Below are 23,757 nucleotides of genomic sequence, written 5' to 3' on the forward strand. Positions count from 1 at the left end.
TGCTACAAGGCAATTGGAAATGCCATCGTTGTGGTTTTTATAAGCAAAATAAAGCTATATGGTCTCCATCATCACAAGCTGGTAGGGATAGGGGGCTGCCACCAACCCATAACCCTACAACCTGAGCAAAGACCCAGAGCTACCATTTCCTGAGAGCATACTACATGCCAGGCAGCGTCCTTAAGTACTTTATCTGAATGATCTCAACGAACTTTCTATAGCCCCAGGAAATAGGTATAATTATTGCTTCCATTTGACAGAAGAAACTAAGGAACAGGAAAATTAAGTAAAAATTAAGTAAAAATGTAGCTACCTAAACCTGTACAGCTCATTCGTGGTGGAGCCAGGATTAGAACCCAGGCAGTTTGACACCAGGGCCTGTTCTTAACCATCAGCGTGGCCTCCTCCAGGATAATCTCCAGCTACATCATAAGATCTCATACAATTTAAGTAAAATGTTCTAAATTAAAGTTCTTCTAATTTATAAAGGAAACATTTACCATGTAAAAGTTGGTAGAAATCTAGTGTTCCAAGATAAAAGAGTCTAGAGCAGTGATTTCCAAATGTTAGTGCGCAGAAGGAATACCTAGGCGCTTGTTAAATTACAGATTCCTCAGCCCCACCCCAGGCCTATACTACAAACATGTCATGGAGTGTGATCCAGGAATCTGCATTTTTAACAAGTACTTGAGTAATTCTGATGCAGGTGACCCATACACCACATTTTCAGAAATCTGGCCTAAATAATGCAATAAAAACCAACAAAAGCAAAAAACCCAAAAAAACCTGATTAAAAAATGGGCAGAGAATCAATCTTCTTCCAAAGAAGACATACAGGTGGCCAACAGGTTCCTGAAAAGGTGCAGGTGCTCAGCATACTAATCATCAGTGAGATGCAAATCAAAACTACAACCTCATACCTGTTAGAATGGCTGTTATTGAAAAGACAAGAAATAATAAGTATTGGCAAGGATATAGGAGAAAGGAAACCCTTGTGCACTGTTGGTGGGAATGTAAATTGGTGCAGCCACTATGGAAAACTATATACAGGTTCCTCAAAAATTTTTAAACAGAACTACCATATGATCTAGCAATTCCACTTCTGGGTAATTATCCAAATAAATCCAGAGTACTAACTCAAAAAGATATCTGCACCCCTATGTTCATTGCAGCATTATTTGCAATAGCCAAGATATAGAAACAACGTAAGTGTCCATTGATGGATGAATGGATAAAGGAAGATGTGATATATATATATATATATATATATATATATATATATATATATATATATATATATATATATATATATATATGAAACAACGTATATACTAGAATATTACTTAGCCATAAAAAAATAATGAAATATTTCTTTTGTGACAACATGGATGGACCTAGAGGGTATTATACTAAGAGTTACAAAACAGAGAAAGATAAATACCATATGATCTCACTTATATGCAGAATCAAAAAAACAAACAAAAATCAAGCTCATAAATACAGAGAACAGATTGATGGTTGCCAGAGGCATGAGCGGGTGGGCAAAACGGGTTAAGGAGGTCAAAAGGTACAAACTTCCAGCTATAAAATAAACAAGTCCTAAGGATGTAATGTACACTATGGGGACTATAGTTAATAGTACTGTACTGCGTGTTTGAAAGTTGCTAAGAGAATAGATTTCAAAAGTTCTCATCACAAGAAAAAAATTTTTGTCATTATGTATGGTGACAGATGTTAACGAGACTTACTGTGGTGATCATTTCAAAATATATAAAACATCACATCATTATGTTGTATACCTAAAACTAATATGATGCTATATGTCAATGCTACCTCAATAAGAAATAAATTTTAAACAATAAAAAGTAATACACACTTGTATTTATATAGCACCTTTCTTTTAAAAAGGTCCAGAGAGGCTTCAGGTACTCATTAGTTCTCCCCAAGACCAATATGTTGAATGGAAATCATATTATCCCTCCTGAATCACATTTGGCTGAGAAAGAAAGTGACCCCAGGAGAGGGCCCTGCCCTGTAGTACCGGAAAGTACATGGCACAGCCTGGAAATTGTTGATTTCCCCACCCAGAGTCCTTTTCCCTAAATTGTTCCCAGGGAATAGAGACAAGGTCACTTATTTACAGAGAATCCCTTAGCTTCTGCTATGTCTCTTACATGGAATCATTAAAAACCTCTCCATCGGCCCCAAACGCAATATCTAAGGGTGGCTCTAAAGTCTGCATTGCAAAGGCAATGCAGCATATCTCCTGGATGAAGTTACTGAGGATGCAAAAGTCAACTTCCTGAGGGCATGAAATCTTGGGGTTGATATTCATGGCTCGGATCACATCCTGAAAAACAAAAAGATGGCATCACCTTGTTACCAACCTGTGACATGAAACTGACAATCCTAAGGATATTATGACTGATGGAAGGTGGGAAGAGCATGTGAGTAAAAACAACTTACAGTAGAGAAGGAGTACATGTGCTAAAAGGAGAAAGCCTGACTGATAGGGAAGGAGGAGAGATGACAGAGTACAGATGACATACTAAAGGCCTCAAGAGAGTCTCAAAAAAAAACCAAAAAAAAAAAAAAGCCTTAGTAGCTTTTATTTATTCTTTCCTTATTCTGGGCAAGTTATATGATATGCCAACACAGAACTCTGACTTGTTCATAATCTATAATAAAAATAATAAATAATAATAATAATAATGGCTTGCTTTTATTGAGAGTCTACTCTGTGCCAAGTCTTGTGCTAAGCAAATTACCCTTTTCCTTTCACTTAATCCTCTCAAGAACTCTATAAGGTCATGACCATTGCTGCTCCCATGTAAAGATTTAAAAACTAAATCACAGAGAAGTTAAGTAGATGTGCAAGATCACACAGCTAGTAAGTGGCAGAGCCAGGATGCAAATCCACACCTATCTTTCCCAAAATAATTTCTCTTAAGCACTATGATAGTCTATCTTGCAGTCTTAAGAGCCTATTGAAAGAATAGAACTATAAAGTTCAGAATACTTTTCCCCATAAAATGTCTAAGAAAGAAACAGCCAATAATGGCTGGTTCTACAAAGTGAATTGGGTGCTGCTCATTTCTGCTTTCCTATTACATAGAAGCAATACTAGGCACTGAATGGACTTCTGAGTCATTAGTATTCGGTATAAACATCAGCAGCAGCAAACCGTCCCCAATAAGAGACCCAACACTTACGTTTACGCTGCTTTGGGCATCATACAGATCAAGATGACAAAGGATATAATCCAAAACAGCATCCTCAAAGTCATTCGTCCCCGCATAAGACGGTGTCAACGATTTCTTCACACGGGTCTTGAAATGTCTGAATGCCATTTTAGCTATATGAAATGCCTCCTGCGCATAAAAATATCAGCAAATTTGTTTGGTGAGAGGAGGGGGGCAAAGATGTCCAGAGCAAGAAATGAAGAATGCCCATCAAAAATTCAACATCACATGGATCTTCTAATAACTAAACACAGTTGGTCAAAACTAATTTTAATCTGGGAGAACATACACATCTCAATTTTGAAAAGTACACAAATGCGTATATGACTATCCATGTTCATTAATTTCAAGACACTGGACTATCGTTCTGGTAATCCTGAGTGCAGGAGGCAGGTTGGTACAGAGGTTCAAGGAAATAGATCGTCTATGATTACATAAATACTGGAAAAGTGCTAGTTGTTGCTATGCTGTCACAGTAATGCCATACTACTGGTGAAGAAATGAGAGAAAATGATCAATCTAGGGTTTATGCAGTACATAGACACACATCAAAGGCCTGGCATGTTAGCTGGCATATAAATAATTCAAGAATTATGTATGGTGCTCGCTTCGGCAGCACATATACTGAAATTGGAACGATACAGAGATTAGTGTGGCCCCTGCACAAGGTGACACACAAATTCGTGAAGCATTCCATATTTTGCTTTTGTGATATCAGCGGGTGGAGGAACTGAGACAAAATAAAGGAAGTGTTTTACAGGATTGAAGTTGCTTCCCATCTCAAACCCCATCCCCAACTCCGCTAAAAAAAAAAAAAAAGAAAAAAAAAGAATTATGTATGAAATGCCTGTTATGTAGTTGGCATTGGGAAAAGTTAGGTATGCATGAAAGACATGGTCTCTATGTTATAGAACTTTAACCAATTCAGAAAGTGATTCTTAATTATAAAACCAGGGGTGTGCAAACTTTTCTGTAAAAAGCTGGATAGTATGTATTTTAGGCTTTAGACATAGGCTCTTTCTCTCTTTTTTTTTTACTACGTTTTAAAAATGTAAAACCCTTCTTATATTCTTAATTCTCTGGTGGTATTTTTCTTAGAAATACAGGCCAGGGACAGCTATGGCCCACAGGTGCTAGTTTGCTGACCTCTGATATAAATGAATAAATACAGCATAAAGTTCAGTAGATTCTGATTATTCTGCTCCCACACCAATGGTCTGTTCTGTTGTTTTAACATTTAACTGTTCTCATAATGAACTCAGCATCTCAATATGGTACTCAAGGAACAAACGCATTTGCTTTGGGATTTAGGATTATATATGAGCGCTTTTTAATCTGCCATACTCAAGTAGCTGATATGTTGGCAGCTTTAGCAACTAGTCTTAGTTAAATAAACAGAAGAGTTAACACAATCACGGCCGTCTGATATTTCTAAGCACTGAAGGAAAACAATCAAATGATAGCCATTAGCAATAATATATCCACTGGTGCATCTGTGTCCATTTAGAAGTCAGTGCAAATCAATTTAGTATGTACCCATCTGAGATAGTCCTACAGCTACGACTACTTCAACAAATGTCTGGTCAATATCTATATTAATATATATGAATAGTTATTGATTGCGAAAAATGACATCCTAAACACTTGCAATGGAAGGAAGAAAGGAGGGCGGGAGGGAAATCCCACCCTCTTGCAGGGACCTCAGGCTCTACCAGTCTGTTCAGTTAACCAAAACTTGTGTCCCCGCTGCGCCCAAGGACCTCTGGAGCGCAGCTGGAGTGTCACATACCACTGTGGCGATGTAAATGATGCGCTGCACCGTCTCGGCTTCGTCAATGCAGCGCCGCAACAGGCACTGGGCATCCAGGCGGGCCTGGGAATAGGCATCGTTGAACCGCGACAGGAGCGCAGCCTTGCGCGCCGCACTGGATAGTCGGGCGCGACTCGGAGACGGGGTCCTGATCTTCACCATTGCGGTGGAGGGGCTGCCAGCCCGGCTGTGTCTGGGGCTGCGGGTGCGGCTGCGGCTGCGGCTGCGGCTGCGGCTGTGGCTGCGGCTGCGGCCGCGAGGGGCAGGGCTAGGAGACCGGCTCCTGGCAGACCTGTTGGTAAGCAAGAATCAGCAGGGAGGCACTCTGATTCACTTCTCTGTCCTTCCTGGACTCTGCTGCTCCTCCCCACAAAAACTGCAAAGGATACTAAGGAGCCATGCGCCCCTGCAGGCGGGGAACGCAGCTGCCTTCCTGACCTCTCCACTAGGCCTGTCAGAGGCACTGTGAATCCACGAGGCCTCAGAGGTGACCACAACCACCAAACGAGACTTGATATTTATTTGCAGGGTGAATTAGAATTCATAAAACCCTTTCACTCATTGAGGACCTCAACGTATCCTTTAAGCAGCCCTGTGAAGCCAGCATTGACTGTTGGCCATTTTACAGATGAGGAACTTGAACCTCAGAAAAATTAATTGGCTGTCCTAGAGTGACACAGCTAGCAAGAGACCGAGTTCAAAAAGAAGTCATATTTTCAGTATTCCGTGCCCCAACACCTCGGTAGGTGTTGTGGTATAAGAGCTCACACCACATGAGCCGCATGTGAAAGAAGATTTATGTTGCCATCCCAGCTTCTCCATGTCACAGCAGTGGCAGCGTCTGCAATCATTTCTCCTCTCCAGAGCCTCAGCTTTCACCCACATAATTTTTGCTCTACTTTGAGGTGGGGGTGGAGGTTGGAAGACCAGGTGAGCTAATACATGTGGAAGTACTTGGAAAATTGGAAAGCACCATATCAGTGAAACATATGTGACTACCAAGTACAACCAAGTATAGACTAGCTAGCCCAAAGGAAATGGGCCTCCTAAAAAGGGAAGTTTTATAGAAGAAACTATGGGGCAAAAGGCAGTGCAACATGGACTCTGAGTGGGGGACAGCGTGGGGATTGGAGGTGGGGAAGCCCTCATTTATGGCGTTTGCCAGTTTCTAGGGTGCAACAAATTCTCCACCCATGGCCAACTTCAAGCTATCAATGTGATGTCACTGAACGCAGAGTTAGGCAAAAATGCACAGAATCTACTCCTAGGAGCCAGTACAAGGTGGTACAAGCACGACACTGGCGGAGTGATTCCCCAAAATGAAAGACATTTAGGGGAACAGGGTGCGGTGGTGGCTTTGATAGCCTGAACCAGGGCATGCGGGGAGGGAGGGAACGTTAGAACAAAGAAAATGCAGCCACTCCAAACAGAAACATACTGTTTTGTCCTCACTTAACACTAACTGAATGACCGGTCGTAACGTTCTGTCCATCGCTAGAAAGGAATTTCACAAGAAGAGGTAGCTACACAGCTATCACACACAGGCAGCTATAAAAAGGAACTGCCCTCCAGTAGAATGACAGCTGGTCATCCCTGGAGGGAGGGAGGACTCTGAGGACGCAGAGACCTTCCTACCATGGAACATTCATTCTTGCATTATAGGCCCGCTCAAATCTGGTTTCAAGCCAAAGAATTTTCCTTTCTCATATGTCTCAGTTTCATTCTTTAAGCCCCGTCGTCAGCCCCAGATCAGTTAGTGCCTAAGTACTGGGGTATCCAGGGAGTGTTTTCTCACCCTGGAAGGGTGCAGTCAGAGAAAGCCCTTTACAATTCAAAGCTTCCCATATTGTTGGGATTTGGGTTCAAGCATGTCATTTTACGTTGTTTTCCAAGCCAGGCTTGTATCACTAACAAAAGGAACTTAAAGGAAAAGGTCTGTGAGAATGTGTCAGACCTTCCTTGAAGTGCAGATTTTTCAGCACACAGAGCAGCGATCTCGTCCTTCAGCGTTCGGATCTGTTTCTCATAATTGCATATCGCTTCTGCGCTGGGCTTTTCAGAGCCGCGCTTGTCGGAGCCCCGCCGCTCGGATCTCCTCTGTTCCCAGCGCCTAGGCTCGGGGCTTCTGTACTCCCAGCCTCTCTGCTCCGAGCGCGTAGGCTCCAAGCTTCTCTGCTCCAAGCGCGTAGGCTCCAAGCCCCTCTGCTCCGAGCGTGTAGGTTCCAAGCTTCTCTGATCCGGGCCCCTAGGCTCCCAGCCTCTCTGCTCCGAGCGCGTAGGCTCCAAGCCCCTCTGCTCCGAGCGTGTAGGCTCCAAGCTTCTCTGATCCGGGCCCCTAGGCTCCAAGCCCCTCGGCTCCGAGCGCGTTGGCTCCAAGCCTCTCGGCTCGGAGCGCGTAGGCTCCAAGGTCTTACGCGCCGAGCCTCTTAGCTCTGAGTTCCTGTTGCGGGCCTCCTCATGGGCTTGAAGAGTTTTAAGCCTGAACAGCAAAAACGAAAGAAAAAAAAAAAATTTTTTTTTTTTTAAGGCAAGAAAGAAAAGAGAAGGAGGGAGGGATGGAGGAAAAAGCAATAAACAACAGTGGGTATACTTAATAACAGTGGCTATTCTGATGGAAATACGTAGGAATTAGCAATTAGAAATACGTAGGAAGTAGACTTGCCAGGGTCAGGGGCCACTCCATGTCTGCAGTTTGCAAGGGAAAAGGCTCTTGAAGAGAAGAGAGGCATGCAGATCTCTAGCAAAAGCAGAACGAGCCTATAGTCATACTGTTCTATATCGGACCGATCTTAACTGTACAAAACTCTGGAAACATTTGACCTCTAAAACCTAGTCCAGAGCTGGGTAAAAACATAATCTGCTATCCTCACTAGCGCTTCCATTCTCTACACAGATGGAATATGGGGAAAACTACAATGGAAATTGAATAACATCCTCAGTACTAGGTGGAAGTACGGACCTATGAAAATAATGTATTACAAATAAACAAAGCTTTGGAAATAAAATTGGCACCTTTATAAAGATACAAAGAGGCATGGCCATCATAAAACTGGAGCAAAAGTCATAAGAAGAGGACATGCTGTAATGAAAAGACAATGGTATAAGATGAAAAAGGTAAGGGGTAAAATTGAGAAGGATGTTAGAAGCTAAAAATGCAACTGCAGAATTAAAAGTTGCGCTACAAACATTAAAGAACAGAATTGGTGCTATTGGAAATCAGAGTAGAATGATCAATGTATTTGAGAAGGTCTACCTCTTAGTATTAGTGCTAATACTAATAGATTAAAGTGATGAGAGGGGAGATAGAAGTGAAAAATAAAATGGTGTTCCAAGCTAAAATTTGTGGGTATTTTTGAAGAAATCAGAACAATTAAAACGTGTGAAGTCAATAGAATGATAGATAGATAGATAGATAGATAGATAGATAGATAGATATAGATAGATATATAGATATATAGATATATAGATATATAGATATATAGATATATAGATATAGATATATAGACATAGACATACATATATGTATTTTAATATACTTTCCACTTGCTCTTTTTGGGGAGAAAAAAATCAAAATTAAGATCAAGGAAGGTATAATCTTAAAGGATCAGTGTCTTTTTCCCCTTCTAGAAATTTACCTGAGAGAATAATCTGAAATTTAAACGGATTTGCCACAAAATTATCACAACGTTATTTCCAGTCTTGAAAACTGCTATCAAAATAATCAATATTAGGAAAATACCCAAATGATGAAACATGATACACCTATTTAAAACTAAGTTCTGCATTTTTTTTCTTAGTAATAGAGAAAAACAATGTTAAGTGAATAAATGGGATCCAAAATTATAAATTCATACTTATTTTGTAGTTTTATCCCTATTTTTCATGTATGAATTGGAAGCTATGTCAAATTGTAACAGTAACTGGTTCTGGAATTACAAGAGGGCTTTTAGTTTCCTTTATACTATGTTGTACTCTGAAACTTTTCTCTAGTAGGTAGGTAATGTTTTTGTAGTAAGAAAAATATATTTTAAAAAAAACAATAAAAATATTGCTGCCTTTCCTCTTTGATTGTGAACAGATTCTTTCATATTTCGATGGAACACCAAACAAGCTAAATTCAAAGATTGGTCAGCAGGCTGCAAATAATCCTGCCATTTCTTTTTCTTACTGATTTCTTAGCTGATTTATTTCCTCCTCTGCAGCCAAAAGGGACATGGCCGGTCTGTCCTTGGTTTCTTCAAGAGTCTTTTCGGTTTCAGTCAGACTGTAAGAGAAATCAGTAACTAAAGACAGATTCTCCAAAATTGGCAGATTTTCTAAATCAAGGCATAGGTTCGCTCAGGAACTTTTGGCGTATGATATAAATTCAATATAAACAAGCTCACTTTATAAGACATCCACATTCAATTAGATGATATTGCAAATAGTATGGAGCACTTGTAGGCAAAAACGTACTAGCATCCTTTCTCAATGTCAAACACAAAGAAATTACAAAGCTACTAGCTCTAAAAGACTGTAATAATTACTAATATTAAAACGTAAAGGAGAAAGAAACTTGTTCAATTACTCCTTCTGACGACCCTAATTCATCTGCTCTAATTACACCAAATTCCCAAGTTGTCTCACTCTATAAAAATCTTCATTTTTCTGCAATATACTATCACCTATTCTCATTACTTTGTACAGTAGAGCAGCATTTGACTTAATTTTCCCAGGCCTCCTAAATGTAAAAAAAATTATTTACCCATTCTGTAGAGAAAGCCCTCCACAATTACACCTGACTACCACGTATTTCATGTCTTCCTGCCTCTGACGTCCACCACTTGTTAAGCACGAGTTTCCCAACTTTTCCATGTAGCTCAGTCACTGTTAGTTAAGGACTCTCTCCATTGTAGGCAAATCATAATAAATCATACTATTCTTTAAGTCTATCTAAATTTAAAAGGAAAAGGGAGTGTGATGGATGACATTGGATGAAGACCCATCAATGGTTCTCAATTACGTTGTCCTACTGCAGTGAGAGATCACGGGCTGGCAAAGGTTTCTTGACTTAGCTCACCCTACTTCCTTAAAACATCCAGGCTCTTTCATCACAGTGGTCCTGAGGCGAAGACGGTGCAACTGTCTTCTAAACTCACACCCGTCTTCCTCATCCTGCCAATGCCACTCCACATACCATCCTCGACTGTCTCAAGCCAAGTTTGTCTCCCCTTCTCCTGAGCTCCTCCAACACTCGGTTCACATTTATAATCTCATTACAAACACACTGTGAACTACTTGAAGGCAAAGATTTTATTTTATTCATCTCTTTACCCCCCAAAATGAACAAAATGTCTAAAGTCTAAAACAAAGCCATAGCAGCAATAACTTCACAATAGGCCTACTAGAGATTGGAAGGAAATTGCTGTGATCTTAGTCAAATGTGAATATGTTATAGGTTTTAAAAAGTATATATGGGAAAATGAACATTTTTATCAAGAGAAAACTGTAGAAAATTACAAGAAGAAATAGACTAAGAAAGAAAGGAGAGTATGAACAGGAATAAAGTAGTTTTTTTTGTTTTCTCTTAAGACATGGTATTCACATGTGAGCACATATCCATGCAAGCAAACATACATGCTAATAATTTGGTGCCCTTGGATGACATACAGAGAGAAGAAAGGAAGGCACTTCATGTGCCAGGAATTGTTTTAAGCAGGTTAATATTTATTTAAATTTATTACAGATTTATTCATTCATTGAGCAAATTCTTGAGAATTTACTATGTGCCAGGTATGATGCTAGGGGCTGGAGATACAACAGTGTCAAAATAGCAACACAAGACAGTAACCTTTGGAGTCCAGTGGATCATAAACATGCAAACAAATTTTTCAAAGTTGCAAATTAGGGTCAGTGCTATTCTTAGATCATTGTGAAGGAGAATTAAAGGAGGGGGCAGGAAAGACCTTTTGATGTATAGTGGTCACAGACAGACTCTGAAAAGTCGCATTTAAGCTGAGATCTGGAGGAAAATAAAGAGCCAACAATGCAAAGAGCCAGCGAAGACTTCCATTTTCCTGAAAGAGCACAGGCAAAGGCCTTCAAGTGAAGCAGTAGACAGTGGAGTAGGTGAGGGGAACCTGGCAAGAGACGAGGGTGGAGTGAGAGGTCAGGCCAGATCAGGCAAGGTCGTGAGAGCCCTGGGAAGGAGTTTAGAATTGTTGTCTAGGAGGCGACTAGCAGCTGTTCAGCAGGGGAGTGACTTGATACAACAGATATATATATCTATATTTGCTATGTGGAAAATGGATTTTAGTAGCACAAGAATGGAAACAGGGAAGCTAATTGGAAAGCAATGGGTTGAGGCAAGAGGTATCGGGGCAATGGCAGTAGAATAGAAAGAAAGGGACAAATGTGGGAGATGCTTAGGGGACAGATTCAACTGCGTATTCTAGTAGATTGGATATAGGAAATGAGGAAAAGCGAGATACCTAACCAGAATCCAGGCATGAAATCTAGCGGTCTTCCCTCGTCTAGGGCTCATCAAACCTGGGCAGCCCTGTCCCCATCCAGCACTGTATTGAAATTCACATCTTTGGAACTGTGTCACAACCAAACATGGGAACCTCCTTGGGTGGCCCATTCATTCCACAGCAGGCAGCATCCTGGCTTTAGAGACAAATAGGCAGAGTAAGAGAGGGAGCCTAGAGCTGGCTGCCCTAGAGTGTAAGGAAGAGCCGCCATCATTTGTGATGCCTTATATAAAAACAGAATATGAACCATAGGTGGATTCAAAACAAAACAAAATTAGGATATTCAGGGAAAAGCAACAAGCACCTTCCTGTGTGCAACTTTCAAATGGAGGGTGGGATGGGGGATATGTGTATATAGATAAACAGAACACACACACACAAATGATACAGCAAATAGGGCCAAAGTGTATGAAAGGGTATATGGATGTTCTTAGTACCATTCTTGCAAAGTTTCTGTATTTGCAATAATTTCCAAATAACAAGTTTTAACAAATGCATGCAGTCATAGTTTTGTGATCCACAGTGCCCCTCATAGGTAACTACAGAGCCATAGTGACAGAGAGGGAGGTAGGGTTCCTGGCTCCTATTGGTGCTGACAGACGTCAAGAGCCAGCAAAGACTCAAAGCCCTACCTCACAACTAGAGGCAAATGGAGGGACCTGGTCATCAGCAGCAGTGGCCAGCAAATGTCCACGGAGACCTAACCAGACAAAACATAACTCACCACCCTTCAGCGCAAGACACCAGTGCCCAGGTGTAACTGAGGCCAGCAAGAACCCAGCGGGCAGTACAAGACCAAAAGGCCCTCTCCTCCAGCGCCAGGAGAGCATGCAACACCCCTCCACCCCTAGATGCCAGTCTAAGGAAGCAGGAGGGCAATGACACCCCTTGACAGGGGAAACACAGCCCCTAACAGAAGTTTGAGCTTGGAATTAACTGAATATTTACATAAAAGGAACTACAATAAACCAGAAAAGAAATGGCACATTTAAGGATCCTCCTCACCCCACTCCAAACCAGCTGACATTAGTTGAAATAAGTTGCAGAAATTTGGAGGAATTATGCTCTTTGTACATTACATTTGTAAACTTTGCTGCAGCTATAAAACTGCTCATTGATGATAGTTCCAATTAAAATAATGAATGGGAATGTGTGGAAGTAACTATGCGTGTGCGTGCAAGTACACACAAAGAAAAATGTCTGGAGTAAAATATACCAGAATATTAACAGGGATAAGATTAACAGGGTGATTTTCATTTTGATACCTTGTTGTATACATTTTGAGAAAGAAATTTGTATTTTCTAATCAGGCAGAACTAAATCGTTCGAGATGGTTTCCTTAGAAGGAAATCTCAACAGAGAACAAGGCAGAATGCCACATCCCATTCCATCACAAGCCTTAACTAGTTAACAAAGCATTCCTCACTCTCCCATATATGTCAGCAGTGGAGCGATGCTGTGGTAGGGGTAACACCTTATTGATGTATCTGTGTTAGGTCCTTTGAATGCAGTTTCATACACACATGTCTATCTTCCTCAAGTACAAGCCAAAGTTTGGGATTTTCTTGGCAGTGATTCCTTAAACTTGTCACCCTGGCTTTGCACATAGCATGCATCTGATATCTGTTGTTGTCTGGCATTGCTTCACTTTTTAAAAACACATTTTTATATCTAATCGTTATTCCAGTATCTTGAATTGTTCATTCTGTAAAGAGTTTTATCTCGCAGTCCCACTCCCTAAATGACAGATAAATGCAGCCTGCTTCATCTTGCTTTTGCTCTTTCTCTTAATTTTTCTCATTACCTGATCTTACACCCTCCTTAACTCTTCCTTTCTGCATCTTGAATAGATTTTCATGTAACAATATTCCTCTGATTATAAATATGGCTGATAATGAGCTTATGGAGAAGAAGGAGCTCCGGGAATGGAGCCAAGGGAAGCAGGGTCTTGGGCATCATGACATAATATAGAAATCCTGTCCCCAGCTTCAAAGACACTGACTCCCAACTCACACACACACACACACACACACACACACACACTCACATTAGCAAATGCCTACATTATACATGAGCCATTATTCTCCTTTCAAACTTAAAAATTAAATAAAGAACAAACAATTTTTTTTGGAAAAAGATAACTTGCATTCCTCTTACTCGTCTTGACCCTGATTGACTTGATTAGGAGATGAGTTCAGCTCAGAGACTAATTGTTGTATAGCCCAATTCCGAACACCAGGATCTTTCTGTTTCTCCTTATCCAGCATGTCCTGCAAGGATACACACATAAAAAAATCATCTGAATGTATAAAAAACATAAACAGATTGCAAAAACATTAGGCTGAGCAAAAGAAATCAAGCCCATAATGTATAGTTCCATTTACATGCAGTTCTAGTGCAGGCAAAATTAATCTAGACTGATAAAATCAGAAGAGTGGTTGCCCTGGGAATGGAGGGAGGTGGTTGGGAAGTGGTATAGGAATGCTCAGGAGTGATAAAAATGTTTCATATTTTAATAGGGGTGTGAGTTACACAGATATATGCATTTGTCGAAATCATCCAACTGTGGATGTTATTGTAGGTAAATATACTTCAATGTTTTTTTAAAAAAGACATTGAAATATCATCGTATATCTCTACACCCAGAATAACATGCATAGGGGTGAGAAGCTAAGAAGCATATGAAAATCCCCAAGGAAAAAAACTGGTTAAAGATAACTGACATCTGGAAATCAGCAAGATGACAGAATAGGTAAACACTATGCCTGCCACCTCCCGTGATCTCATAAAATTACAATTATTGAACAATCAACCTTGAGAATCATCTGAAGATTAGCTGAACAGAACTCCTATAACTAAGGTTATAAAGAAGAGACCACATCGAGACTGGTAGGAGGGGCAGAGATATAAAACAGGTTGATCCCAAACCCACAGGTAGTGGTTGAGAACCGGGAGGAAGGTCCCCCTTTAAAGTGAGGCATCCCAGCCCCACACTGGGCTCATGAGCCCAGGGGTCCTGTGCCAGGAAGAGGAGTCCCCACAACATCTGGCTGTGAAAATCAGTGAGGATTCCCTCCGTCCCTCACGGTGAGACAGAAGGTGGCTGGAAACCCAGATGTCCACGAAAAGGACCTGCAAACTGAGTCACTCACTTGCAGGCACTCACCCGGGGTTCCAGTGGAAGGACGATGACTCAAGAGGCACCAGAAATATATCAGGAAAGACTGAGTAGTGTGGCTTCAGATTAAGGCACAGAGGGATAACCACCATTATCCCTGCATGGAGTCCACCTCACGTGTAACCTACATGAGGGCACCATCTTTCCTGTGTTGAGCCCACCCCCATAGGGCCAAATCTGAGATCGAGTTGGTCTGGTAAAATCCACTTGTGCATGCACCACCTTGGTGACTCCCGAGGACCCCCCCCCCAACTAGTGTGAAATCACCGAGGCACCCTTAGCTCCCGGGCATTTGGCCCTGCCCTACAAGCTGCTGGAGGCTTGTACAGCAGCAGGCAGCCCACTGTGGCCTGGGAAGATTTCAATGGTAAGTAGTCAGCCTAGCTTGCGTTGCAGTCTTTCTGGGGTGGCTCCCAGGGTTCTGGGGGCCTGAAGCTAATGACAGCTGGCCACATTGTTCTCAGGGTATTGTGGAGTGGCCACAGGCTCAGTCTGGCGCAAGAACTAAGTCTGCATTAACTTTGTGAAAACAACTGGCCATACCCAGTGAATCCCTGGAACCCAGTCCCACACAACTCAGGCAGCATCCTGAGGGCATTGTCAACACTGGGTCAACCAGCCCAGCCTGTCCACCTAAGGAAGCTCTTTCAGTCACTGAGCCTTATGGACAGTTGGCAACAGATCTAAGGGGACTCTGGGACTTTTGCTAAGCTGCCCCAGGTCTGACACAGGTGGCAGCCAACCTCTGTTCACAGTAAGGCCACCCCGACATGCCTCCAGGTCCAACACAGGCAGCAAACAAACACATATAGCTTTGCAGGTCCTATAGGGTAGCCCCTGATCACAGGCAAGGCTGAAATTGGCTGGCACATGACCCCTCCTAAGAGGCACAAAAAACAATACATCCAGAAGCCATCCTCAGACCACACCAGAGCACTACCTGATTAGCCCCACAAGCGGCACATCCAAAGGGTAGTATTAATAGGCACAACAGCTCACTCGAGAGAATCCCTTTCTGAGGGCTCAGCCCCCACTTCCCAACTCCCTTACCTCCCCACAGCTGCTCATACACTGTGGGTATAACCAGTCCTCACAGCCAGTCAGCCTGAGAGTCAATCCCACCCACTAACATGCCAAAAGCAATTAAGGCTCAACTATAACAGGAGAATACACACAAGGGACACTCCTGGAACACATGTACAGGTGATCAGAGAGATTGTGCCCACTGGACCACACAGGACACCTACTACATAAGGCCACCTAGCAAAGACTGAGAGACATAGGAGATAGATACCTAATACATAGAAGCAAACACAGAGAGGCAGACAGAATGAGGAAACAAAGAAACATGTGCCAAATAAAAGAACAAAAGAAAACTCCAGAAAATGAGCTCAATGAAATGGAGGCAACCAACCTATCACAGACAGAGTTTAAAACACTAGTTATAAGAATGCTTAAAGAACTTAGGGAAAACTTGAACAAAGAGATAGTAAGCATAAAGAAGGACATACAAACCAAAAGAAGAACCAGTCAGAAGTGAGGGATATAATAACTGGAATGAAGAATATTCAATAGCAGATTAGATGAAGTAGATAATAGAATCACTGATATAGGATCAAGATAGTGGAGTAGGTGAATTAGATGAAGCAGATACTAGAATCATGGGTATAGGGTCAAGATGGTGGAGTAGGTAAATGCTGTGCTCACCTCCTCTCAGGACCATATCAATTACAGCTAAACCATTGAACAATCATTATTGAGAATTGCCTGAAGCCTAGCTGATCTACAACTATGGACATACAAAAGAAGCCACCTCAAGACTGATAGGAGGGGCAAAGATGTGGAATGGGCCAGACCCAAAATCATGTGTGACCATTAAAAAATCACATGAGGGATTTAAATCACACAAGGGAGGGATCTCTCAGCTGCAAAATTGCCCTACTGAGGAGTGAGGGATCCCAGCCCAGGGTTTCAGTGCTGGGGAGAGAAGTCCGCATAACTTCTGGCTGTGGAAACCAGCAAAGATTGTGGCTGAGTGAGATGGAGGGCAGCTGAACTCCCAGGCGCTCCCCTAAAAGGGATCACACATGGACTTACTCGTTGACAGACTCACTTGCTCTGAGCTCCAGCACTGGGGCAGCAGCTCAAAAGGCACCATACAGGGAGGAACTGAATTGTGCAGCTTCAGGGTGAGCACAAGAGGAGCAGCTTTCTCCCAGATGGAGGAGCTGGCAGAAGCCATTGTTTCTTTGTCCAGCCCTCCCTGTCCCTGCGTGCAGACACAGGCAGACACTACATCTGAGTCTCCATCAAACCGGCTATCACCTTTCATCTGCCTTGCCCTAGTGATCCCGAGACCCCACTCTACCCAACTTTTGGGCACACCCAAGCAACTACCAGTGGCTTTTCCATGTAAACAGCCTGCATTGGCTCATGCTGCAGGCTTTCTTAAAAATCTCTCAAAGGTTCACAAAACCCAAACAAACAGCAGCTGGCTTCTATGTGTCCCATACCTCTGGCTAAACACCCCTAAGCCTGGTACTAGCTACAGCTGGCATTAGTTCGTGGCTTGGCCTCTCAAGGCACCTCCAACTACTGTGCAGGTGGGGGCCATCTCTGGATTGTTTTATGGCTCATGCCAGGTGGACCAGGGTAGGGCACTAACTGCCACTGAACTTGGCCAGCAGCAGGTACCCGCCCAGGAGGCCCTGGGGATGGCAGGCCCAGTAGACAGCTTTGGACTAACCTGGAGTATCACCCAGTCACCTCCAAAGATGACATACAGAAAGGCCAGAATAGGCAGGCACCAAAGCCCCACTAAAGTGAACCCTGCTTTGTATGGTCACCTCTGCACAACAGCTCTCCCACTGTAGTCACAGCCAGTCCTCACAACCAATCAGCCTGAGGATCAATCCCTCCCACTGATGTGCAAACAGCAATGAAGTCTCAACTACAACAGGAGAGCACACACAACCCACACAAGGAACACACCTGGCTCTGATGACCAGGGAGACTACACCACTGGGCTGCACTGTACACCAACTACATAAGGCACTCTACTAAGACTGGGAGGTATAGCAGCCCTACAAAAAAAAAAAAAAAAAAAAGTACAGGGAGGCAGCCAAAATGGGACACAAAGAAACATGTCCCAAATAAAAGAATAGAACAAACCTCCAGACAAAGAACTAAACAAAATGGAGACAAGTAATCTAGCAGATGCAGATTTCAAAACACTAGTTATAAGGATGCTCAATGATCTCAGGGAGAACTTCAATAAAGTGACCAGAAACATAAAAATGGAGATTGAAAACATGAAAAAGAACCAGTCAGAAACAAAAACTACAATAATGAAAATGAAGAATACATTAGAGGGAATCAACAATAGATTAGATGAAGCAGAGGATCGAGTCAGATATTTAGAAGGTAAGGTATCAGAAAACACCCAAACAGCAAAAAGAATCCAAAAAATGAGGAGAGTTTAAGGGGTTTCTGGGACAACATCAAGCATACCAACATTCGTATCATAGGGGTACCAGAAGGAGAAGAGAGAGAGCAAGGAATTCAAAACTTATTTGAAGAAATAATAACTGAAATTTTCCCTAATCTGGCAAAGGAAATAGATATACAAGTCCAGAAAGCAGAGATTCCCAGACAAGATGACCCTAAACAGACCCACATCAAGACAGGTTATAATTAAAATGCCAAAGGTTAAAGACAAAAAGAGAATTCTAAAAGCAGCAAGAGAAAGACAATGAGGAGACTCCCATAAGGCTGTCAGTTGATTTCTCAATAGAAACTTTGCAGGCCAGGAGGGTGTGGCAGGAAATATTCAGTGATGAAAAACAAGGGCCTACAACCAAGACTACTCTACCCAGCAAAGCTATCATCTAAAATTGAAGGAGAGATAAAGAGCTTCCCAAACAAGAGAAAGCTAAAGGAATTCATTACCACCAAGCCAGTATTACAAGAAATGTTAAAAGAACTTCTTTAAGCAGAAGAAAGAAGAATAAAAACAAACAAATGAAGATCAAAAATATGAATAATAAAATGGCAATAATTATGTACCTAGCAATAATCACTTTAAATGTAAATGGATTAAATGTTCCAATCAAAAGACATAGGGTGGCTGAATGGATAAGAAAACAATACCCATACATATGCTGCCTACAAGAGACCCATCTCAGATCAAAAGACACACATAGACTGCAAATGAAGGAATGGAAAAAGATATTTCAAGGAAATGGAAACAAACAAATGAACAAAAAAAACAGTGTAGTAATACTTATACAACACAAAATAAACCTTAAAACAAAGACTATAATAAGAGACAACGAAGGATATTACATAATTGTAAAAGAATCAATCCAACAAGAGGACATAACACTGGTAAACATCTGTGCACCCAACATAGGAGCGCCTAAATATATAAAACAAATATTGACCAACCTAAAGTGAGAGATCAACAGTAACACAATTATAGTAGGGGACTTTAACACCCCATTGACACCAATAGCCAGATCTTTTAGACAGAAAGTCAACACAGAAAAAGTGGTCTTAAATGACACACTAAACCAGATGGATTTAATTGATATTTTTAGGGTATTTCATCCCAAAGCAGAAAATATACATTCTTTTCAAGTGCACATGGAACATTTTCCAAGATAGCCCACATCTTAGGTCACAAAATAAAATAAGCCTCAACAAATTTAAAAAGACTGAAATTATATCAAGTGTCTTCTCTGACCACAACTAAAATATAAACCTAGAAATCAACTACAAAAAAAAAAAAAAAAAGAAAAGAAAGAAAAACACACAAACATATGGAGGCTAAATAACATGCTACTGAACAATGAATGGGTTAAAAATGCCATTAAAAAAGAATTCGAAAGATACCTTGAGACAAACAAAAATGAAAACACAATGACCCAAAAATCTATGGGAAGCAACAAAAGCAGTACTAAGAGAGAAATTCATAGCAATGCAGACCTACCTAAAGAAACAAGAGAAATCTCAAATAAAAAGTCTAACTTTACATCTATACTTCTGAAAAAAAAAACAGCAAACAAAGCCCAAAGTGAGTACAAGGAAGAAAATAATAAAGATCAGAGCAGAAATAAACAAAATAGAGGCAATAAATAAATAAATAAATACATACATACATACATACAAAAGATCAATGAAACCAAGAGCTGGTTCTTTGAAAAGATAAATAAAATTGATAAACCTTTAACCAGACTCATCAAGAAAAAAAGAGAGAGGACCCAAATAAATAAAATCAGAAATGAAAAAGTGACAACTGACACTACAGAAATACAAAAAAATATTTTAAATATTATGAGCAATCATATGCCAAAAAATTGGACAATCTGGAAGAAATGGATAAGTTCTTAGAAGCATACAATCTGCCAAGGCTGAAATAAGAAGAACAGAAAATTTGCACTGACCAATTATGACTAATTAAATTGAATCAGTAATCCACAAGTTCCTAACAAACAAAAATCCTGGACCAGATGGCTTCACAGGTGAATTTTACCAATCATTCAAAGAAAAATTAACACTGATTCTTCTCAAACTAGTCAAAAACAATTTAAGAGGAGAGGAGGCTCCCAAGCTCATTCTACAAAGCCACCATTACCCTGATTCTAAAACTAAAGACATTACAAAAATGAAAATTACAGGCTGATATCCCTGATGAACACAGATGCAAAAATCCTTAACAAAATATTAGCAAACAGAATTCATTACATTGCAATACATTAAAAAGCTCCAACACCACAATCAAGTGGAATTTATTCCTGGTATGCAAGGTTGGTTTAATATCTGCAAATCAATTAATGTGATACACCACATAAACAAAATGAAAAATAAAAATCGTATGGTATAACAATTGATGCAGAAAAAGCACTTGACAAAATTCAGCATCCATTTATGATAAAAACTCTCAGCAAAGTGAGAATAGAAGGAACATATCTCAACATAATAAAGGCCATATATGACAGACCCACAGCTAACATCATACTCAATGGGGAAAAGCTAACAGCATTCCCCTTAAGAACAGGAAGAAGACAAACATGTCCACTTTCACCACTTCTATTCAATATAGCACTCAAAGTCTTAGCCACAGCTATCAGACAAGAAAAAGAAACAAAAGGCATCCAAATGGGAAAGGTAGAAGTAAAAGTGTCATTATTTGCAGATGACAAGATACTATATAGAGAGAATCCCAAAGCACCAACAAAAAACTATTAGAATTGATAAATGAATTTAGTAAAGCAGCAGCATACAAAATTAACTTTCAGAAATCGATTGCATTTTTATACACCAATAATGAACTATCAGAAAAAGAAATTAAGAAAACAATCCCATTTCCAATTGCATCAAAAAATAAAATAAAATAAAATACCTAGGAATAAATTTAACCAAGGAAGTAAAAGACCTATACTCAGAAAATTATAAGACATTGATGAGAGAAATTAAAGAAGATACAAATAAATGAAAGCATATACCATGCTCATGGATAGGAAGAATTAATATGGTTAAAATGTCCATACTACCCAAAGCAATCTATAAAGTCAGTGTAATCTCTATCAAATACCAATGGCATTTTTCATGGAACTAGAACAAATAATCCTAAAATTGATATTGAACCATAAAAGACCCCAAATAGCCACAGCAATCTTCAGAAAGAAGAACAAAGCTGAAGGTTTCATGCTACCTGATATCAAAATATACTACAAGGTCATAGTAATCAAAACAGTATAGTATTGGCATAAAAACAGACAAATTGGTCAATGGGACTGAATAGAGAGCCCAGAAATAAATCCATGCCTATATGACCACTTAATCTATGACAAAGGAAGCAAGAATATACATTGGGGTAAAGACAATCTAATCAATAAATGGTATTGGGAAAACTGGACAGATACATGCAAAAAAATAAAACTGGACCATCTTCTTACTCCATATACAAGAATAAATTCAAAATGGATTAAAGACTTAAATGTAAGACCTGCAACCATAAAACTCTTAGAAAAAAACATAGGCAGTAGATTCTCAGACATTACCCTTAGTAACATGTTTAGTGAGGTATCTTCTTGGGCAAGGGAAACAAAAGAAAAATAAACAAATGGGACTACATCAAATGAAAAAGTTTTTGCACAGCAAATAAACTATCAAAACAAAAGACATCCTACTGAATGGGAGAAGATATTTGCCAATGATACATCTGATAAGGGGTTAACATCCGAAATTTATTTTAAAAACTCATACAACTCAACACCAAAAATAATAATAATAATAAAAAATCCAATTAAAAATGGGCAGAGGACCTGAATAGACATTTCTCCAAAGAGGACATACAGATGGCCAATAGATATACAAGGTCTGACAATTAAGTCCACCAACTTGTTGCAACAATGTTGCTAACCTTCCAGAGGGATTATTCATTACGAATTGGTACCAACTGGACAAACAGTTAACCAAGTTTACTAGCTGGAAGTGCTGAAAAGGCTGCATGAAAAAGTTAGGTGACCTGACCTTTTCATCAACAGTTCAGGGCTCTTGCATCACAACGATGCACCAGCTCACACGGCACTGTCTGTGAAGGAGTTTTTGGCCAGTAAACAAATAACAGTATTGGAACACCCTCCCTACTCACCTGATCTGGCCCCCAGAAAGACTTCCTTCTTTACCAAAAAATAAAGGAAATATTGAAAGGAAGATATTTTGATGATATTCAGGAGATCAAGGGTAATACGATGACAGCTCTGATGGCCATTCCAGAAAGAGTTCCAAATTGATTTGAAGGGTGAACTAGGCACTGGCATCAGTGCATAGCTTTCCAAGGAGAGTACTTTGAAGGTGACTGTAGTCATTCAACAATGAGGTATGTGGCACCTTTTCTAGGATGAGTGTGAGAACTTAATTGTCTGACCTCATATGAAAAGATGCTCAATATCACTAATCATCAGAGAAATGCAAATTAAAACCATAATGAGATACCACTTCACACCTCTCAGAATGGCATCATCAATAAATCAACAAACAACAAGTGTTGGCGAGGATGTGGAAAAAAAAGATTGCAAATTGGTACAGCCACTAAAGAAAACAGTATGGAGTTTCCTCAAAAAATTAAAAAATAGAACTACATATGACCCAGCAATTCTGCTCCCGGGTATTTATCCAAAGAAATCTAAAACACTAATTTGAAAAGATATATGCCCCCCTATGTGCACTGCAGTGTTATTTACAATAGCAAAGACATGGAAAAAACCAAAATGCCTATTAGTAGATGATTGGATAAAGAAATTGTGGTACCTATATACTACGGAGTATTACTCTGCCGTAATAAAGAATGAAATCTTACCATTTGTGACAACATGCTTAGTGAAATAAATCAGACTGATAAAGACAAATACCATTAATCTCTCTTATATGTGGAATCTAAAGAACAGTATAAACAAACAAAACAGATCCATAGATACAGAGAACAAACTGATGGTTACGAGATGGGAGAGGAGCTGGAGGGCTGGGTAAGACAGGTGAAGGAATTAAGGAGTACAAATTGATAGTTACAGGAGAGTCATGGGGATGTAAAGTACAGTATGGGGAATACAGTCAATAGTATTGTAAAAACTGTGTAGTGTCAGATGAGTAGTAGACTTATTGGGGGGAGCACCTCAAGAATTATATAAATGTCCAACCACTATGCTGTACACCAGAAACTAATATAAAATAATATTGATGTCAACTATAATTTTCAAAAATAGTCATGGGGATACGTAGTGCCGCATGGAGAATATTGTCAATAATGTTCTAAATAACTATGTACATTGTCAGATGGATAGTAGACTTGTTTGGGTTACTACTCTGTGAGTTATATAAATGTCTGACTACTTTGTCGTTTTGTATGCCTGAAACTAATAACAATAAAATAAAATACAATTCTCCTGTGATTGCAGACAATTGATTGACCAAATAAATAAATACCAAATAAAAGTATCAAAAAGAAAAAAA

The 23,757-nt window shown here is 40.1% G+C and overlaps 1 protein-coding gene and 1 non-coding gene across 4 annotated transcripts in view; one reads left to right on the forward strand and one right to left on the reverse strand.

The window, feature by feature from the left end:
- Positions 1 to 23,757, reverse strand: part of SPATA18 (spermatogenesis associated 18) — a 43,353-nt gene that overhangs the window by 8,429 nt on the left and 11,167 nt on the right. For all 3 annotated transcript variants that reach the window (XR_012493739.2, XM_074324681.2, XM_074324680.2), the window contains exons 4-9: positions 13,722 to 13,834; positions 9,221 to 9,316; positions 7,007 to 7,531; positions 5,032 to 5,344; positions 3,213 to 3,371; positions 2,175 to 2,350 (exon numbers count right to left, since the gene is read on the reverse strand). Coding sequence is in view for 2 of the 3 variants with exons in the window: in XM_074324681.2 (XP_074180782.2) it covers positions 2,175 to 2,350; positions 3,213 to 3,371; positions 5,032 to 5,344; positions 7,007 to 7,531; positions 9,221 to 9,316; positions 13,722 to 13,834 (1,382 nt within the window). In the remaining variant the exon portion in view is untranslated. The remainder of the gene's footprint in view (positions 1 to 2,174; positions 2,351 to 3,212; positions 3,372 to 5,031; positions 5,345 to 7,006; positions 7,532 to 9,220; positions 9,317 to 13,721; positions 13,835 to 23,757) is intronic.
- On the forward strand, positions 3,843 to 3,945 carry LOC141570226 (U6 spliceosomal RNA). Its single transcript, XR_012494237.2, has one exon. It is a non-coding gene; the product is annotated as a U6 spliceosomal RNA (small nuclear RNA).

The sequence above is a fragment of the Rhinolophus sinicus genome, chromosome 1, assembly GCF_057876585.1.
Source record: "Rhinolophus sinicus isolate RSI-liver-muscle chromosome 1, RSI-T2T, whole genome shotgun sequence".
Taxonomy (NCBI): Eukaryota; Metazoa; Chordata; class Mammalia; order Chiroptera; family Rhinolophidae; genus Rhinolophus; species Rhinolophus sinicus.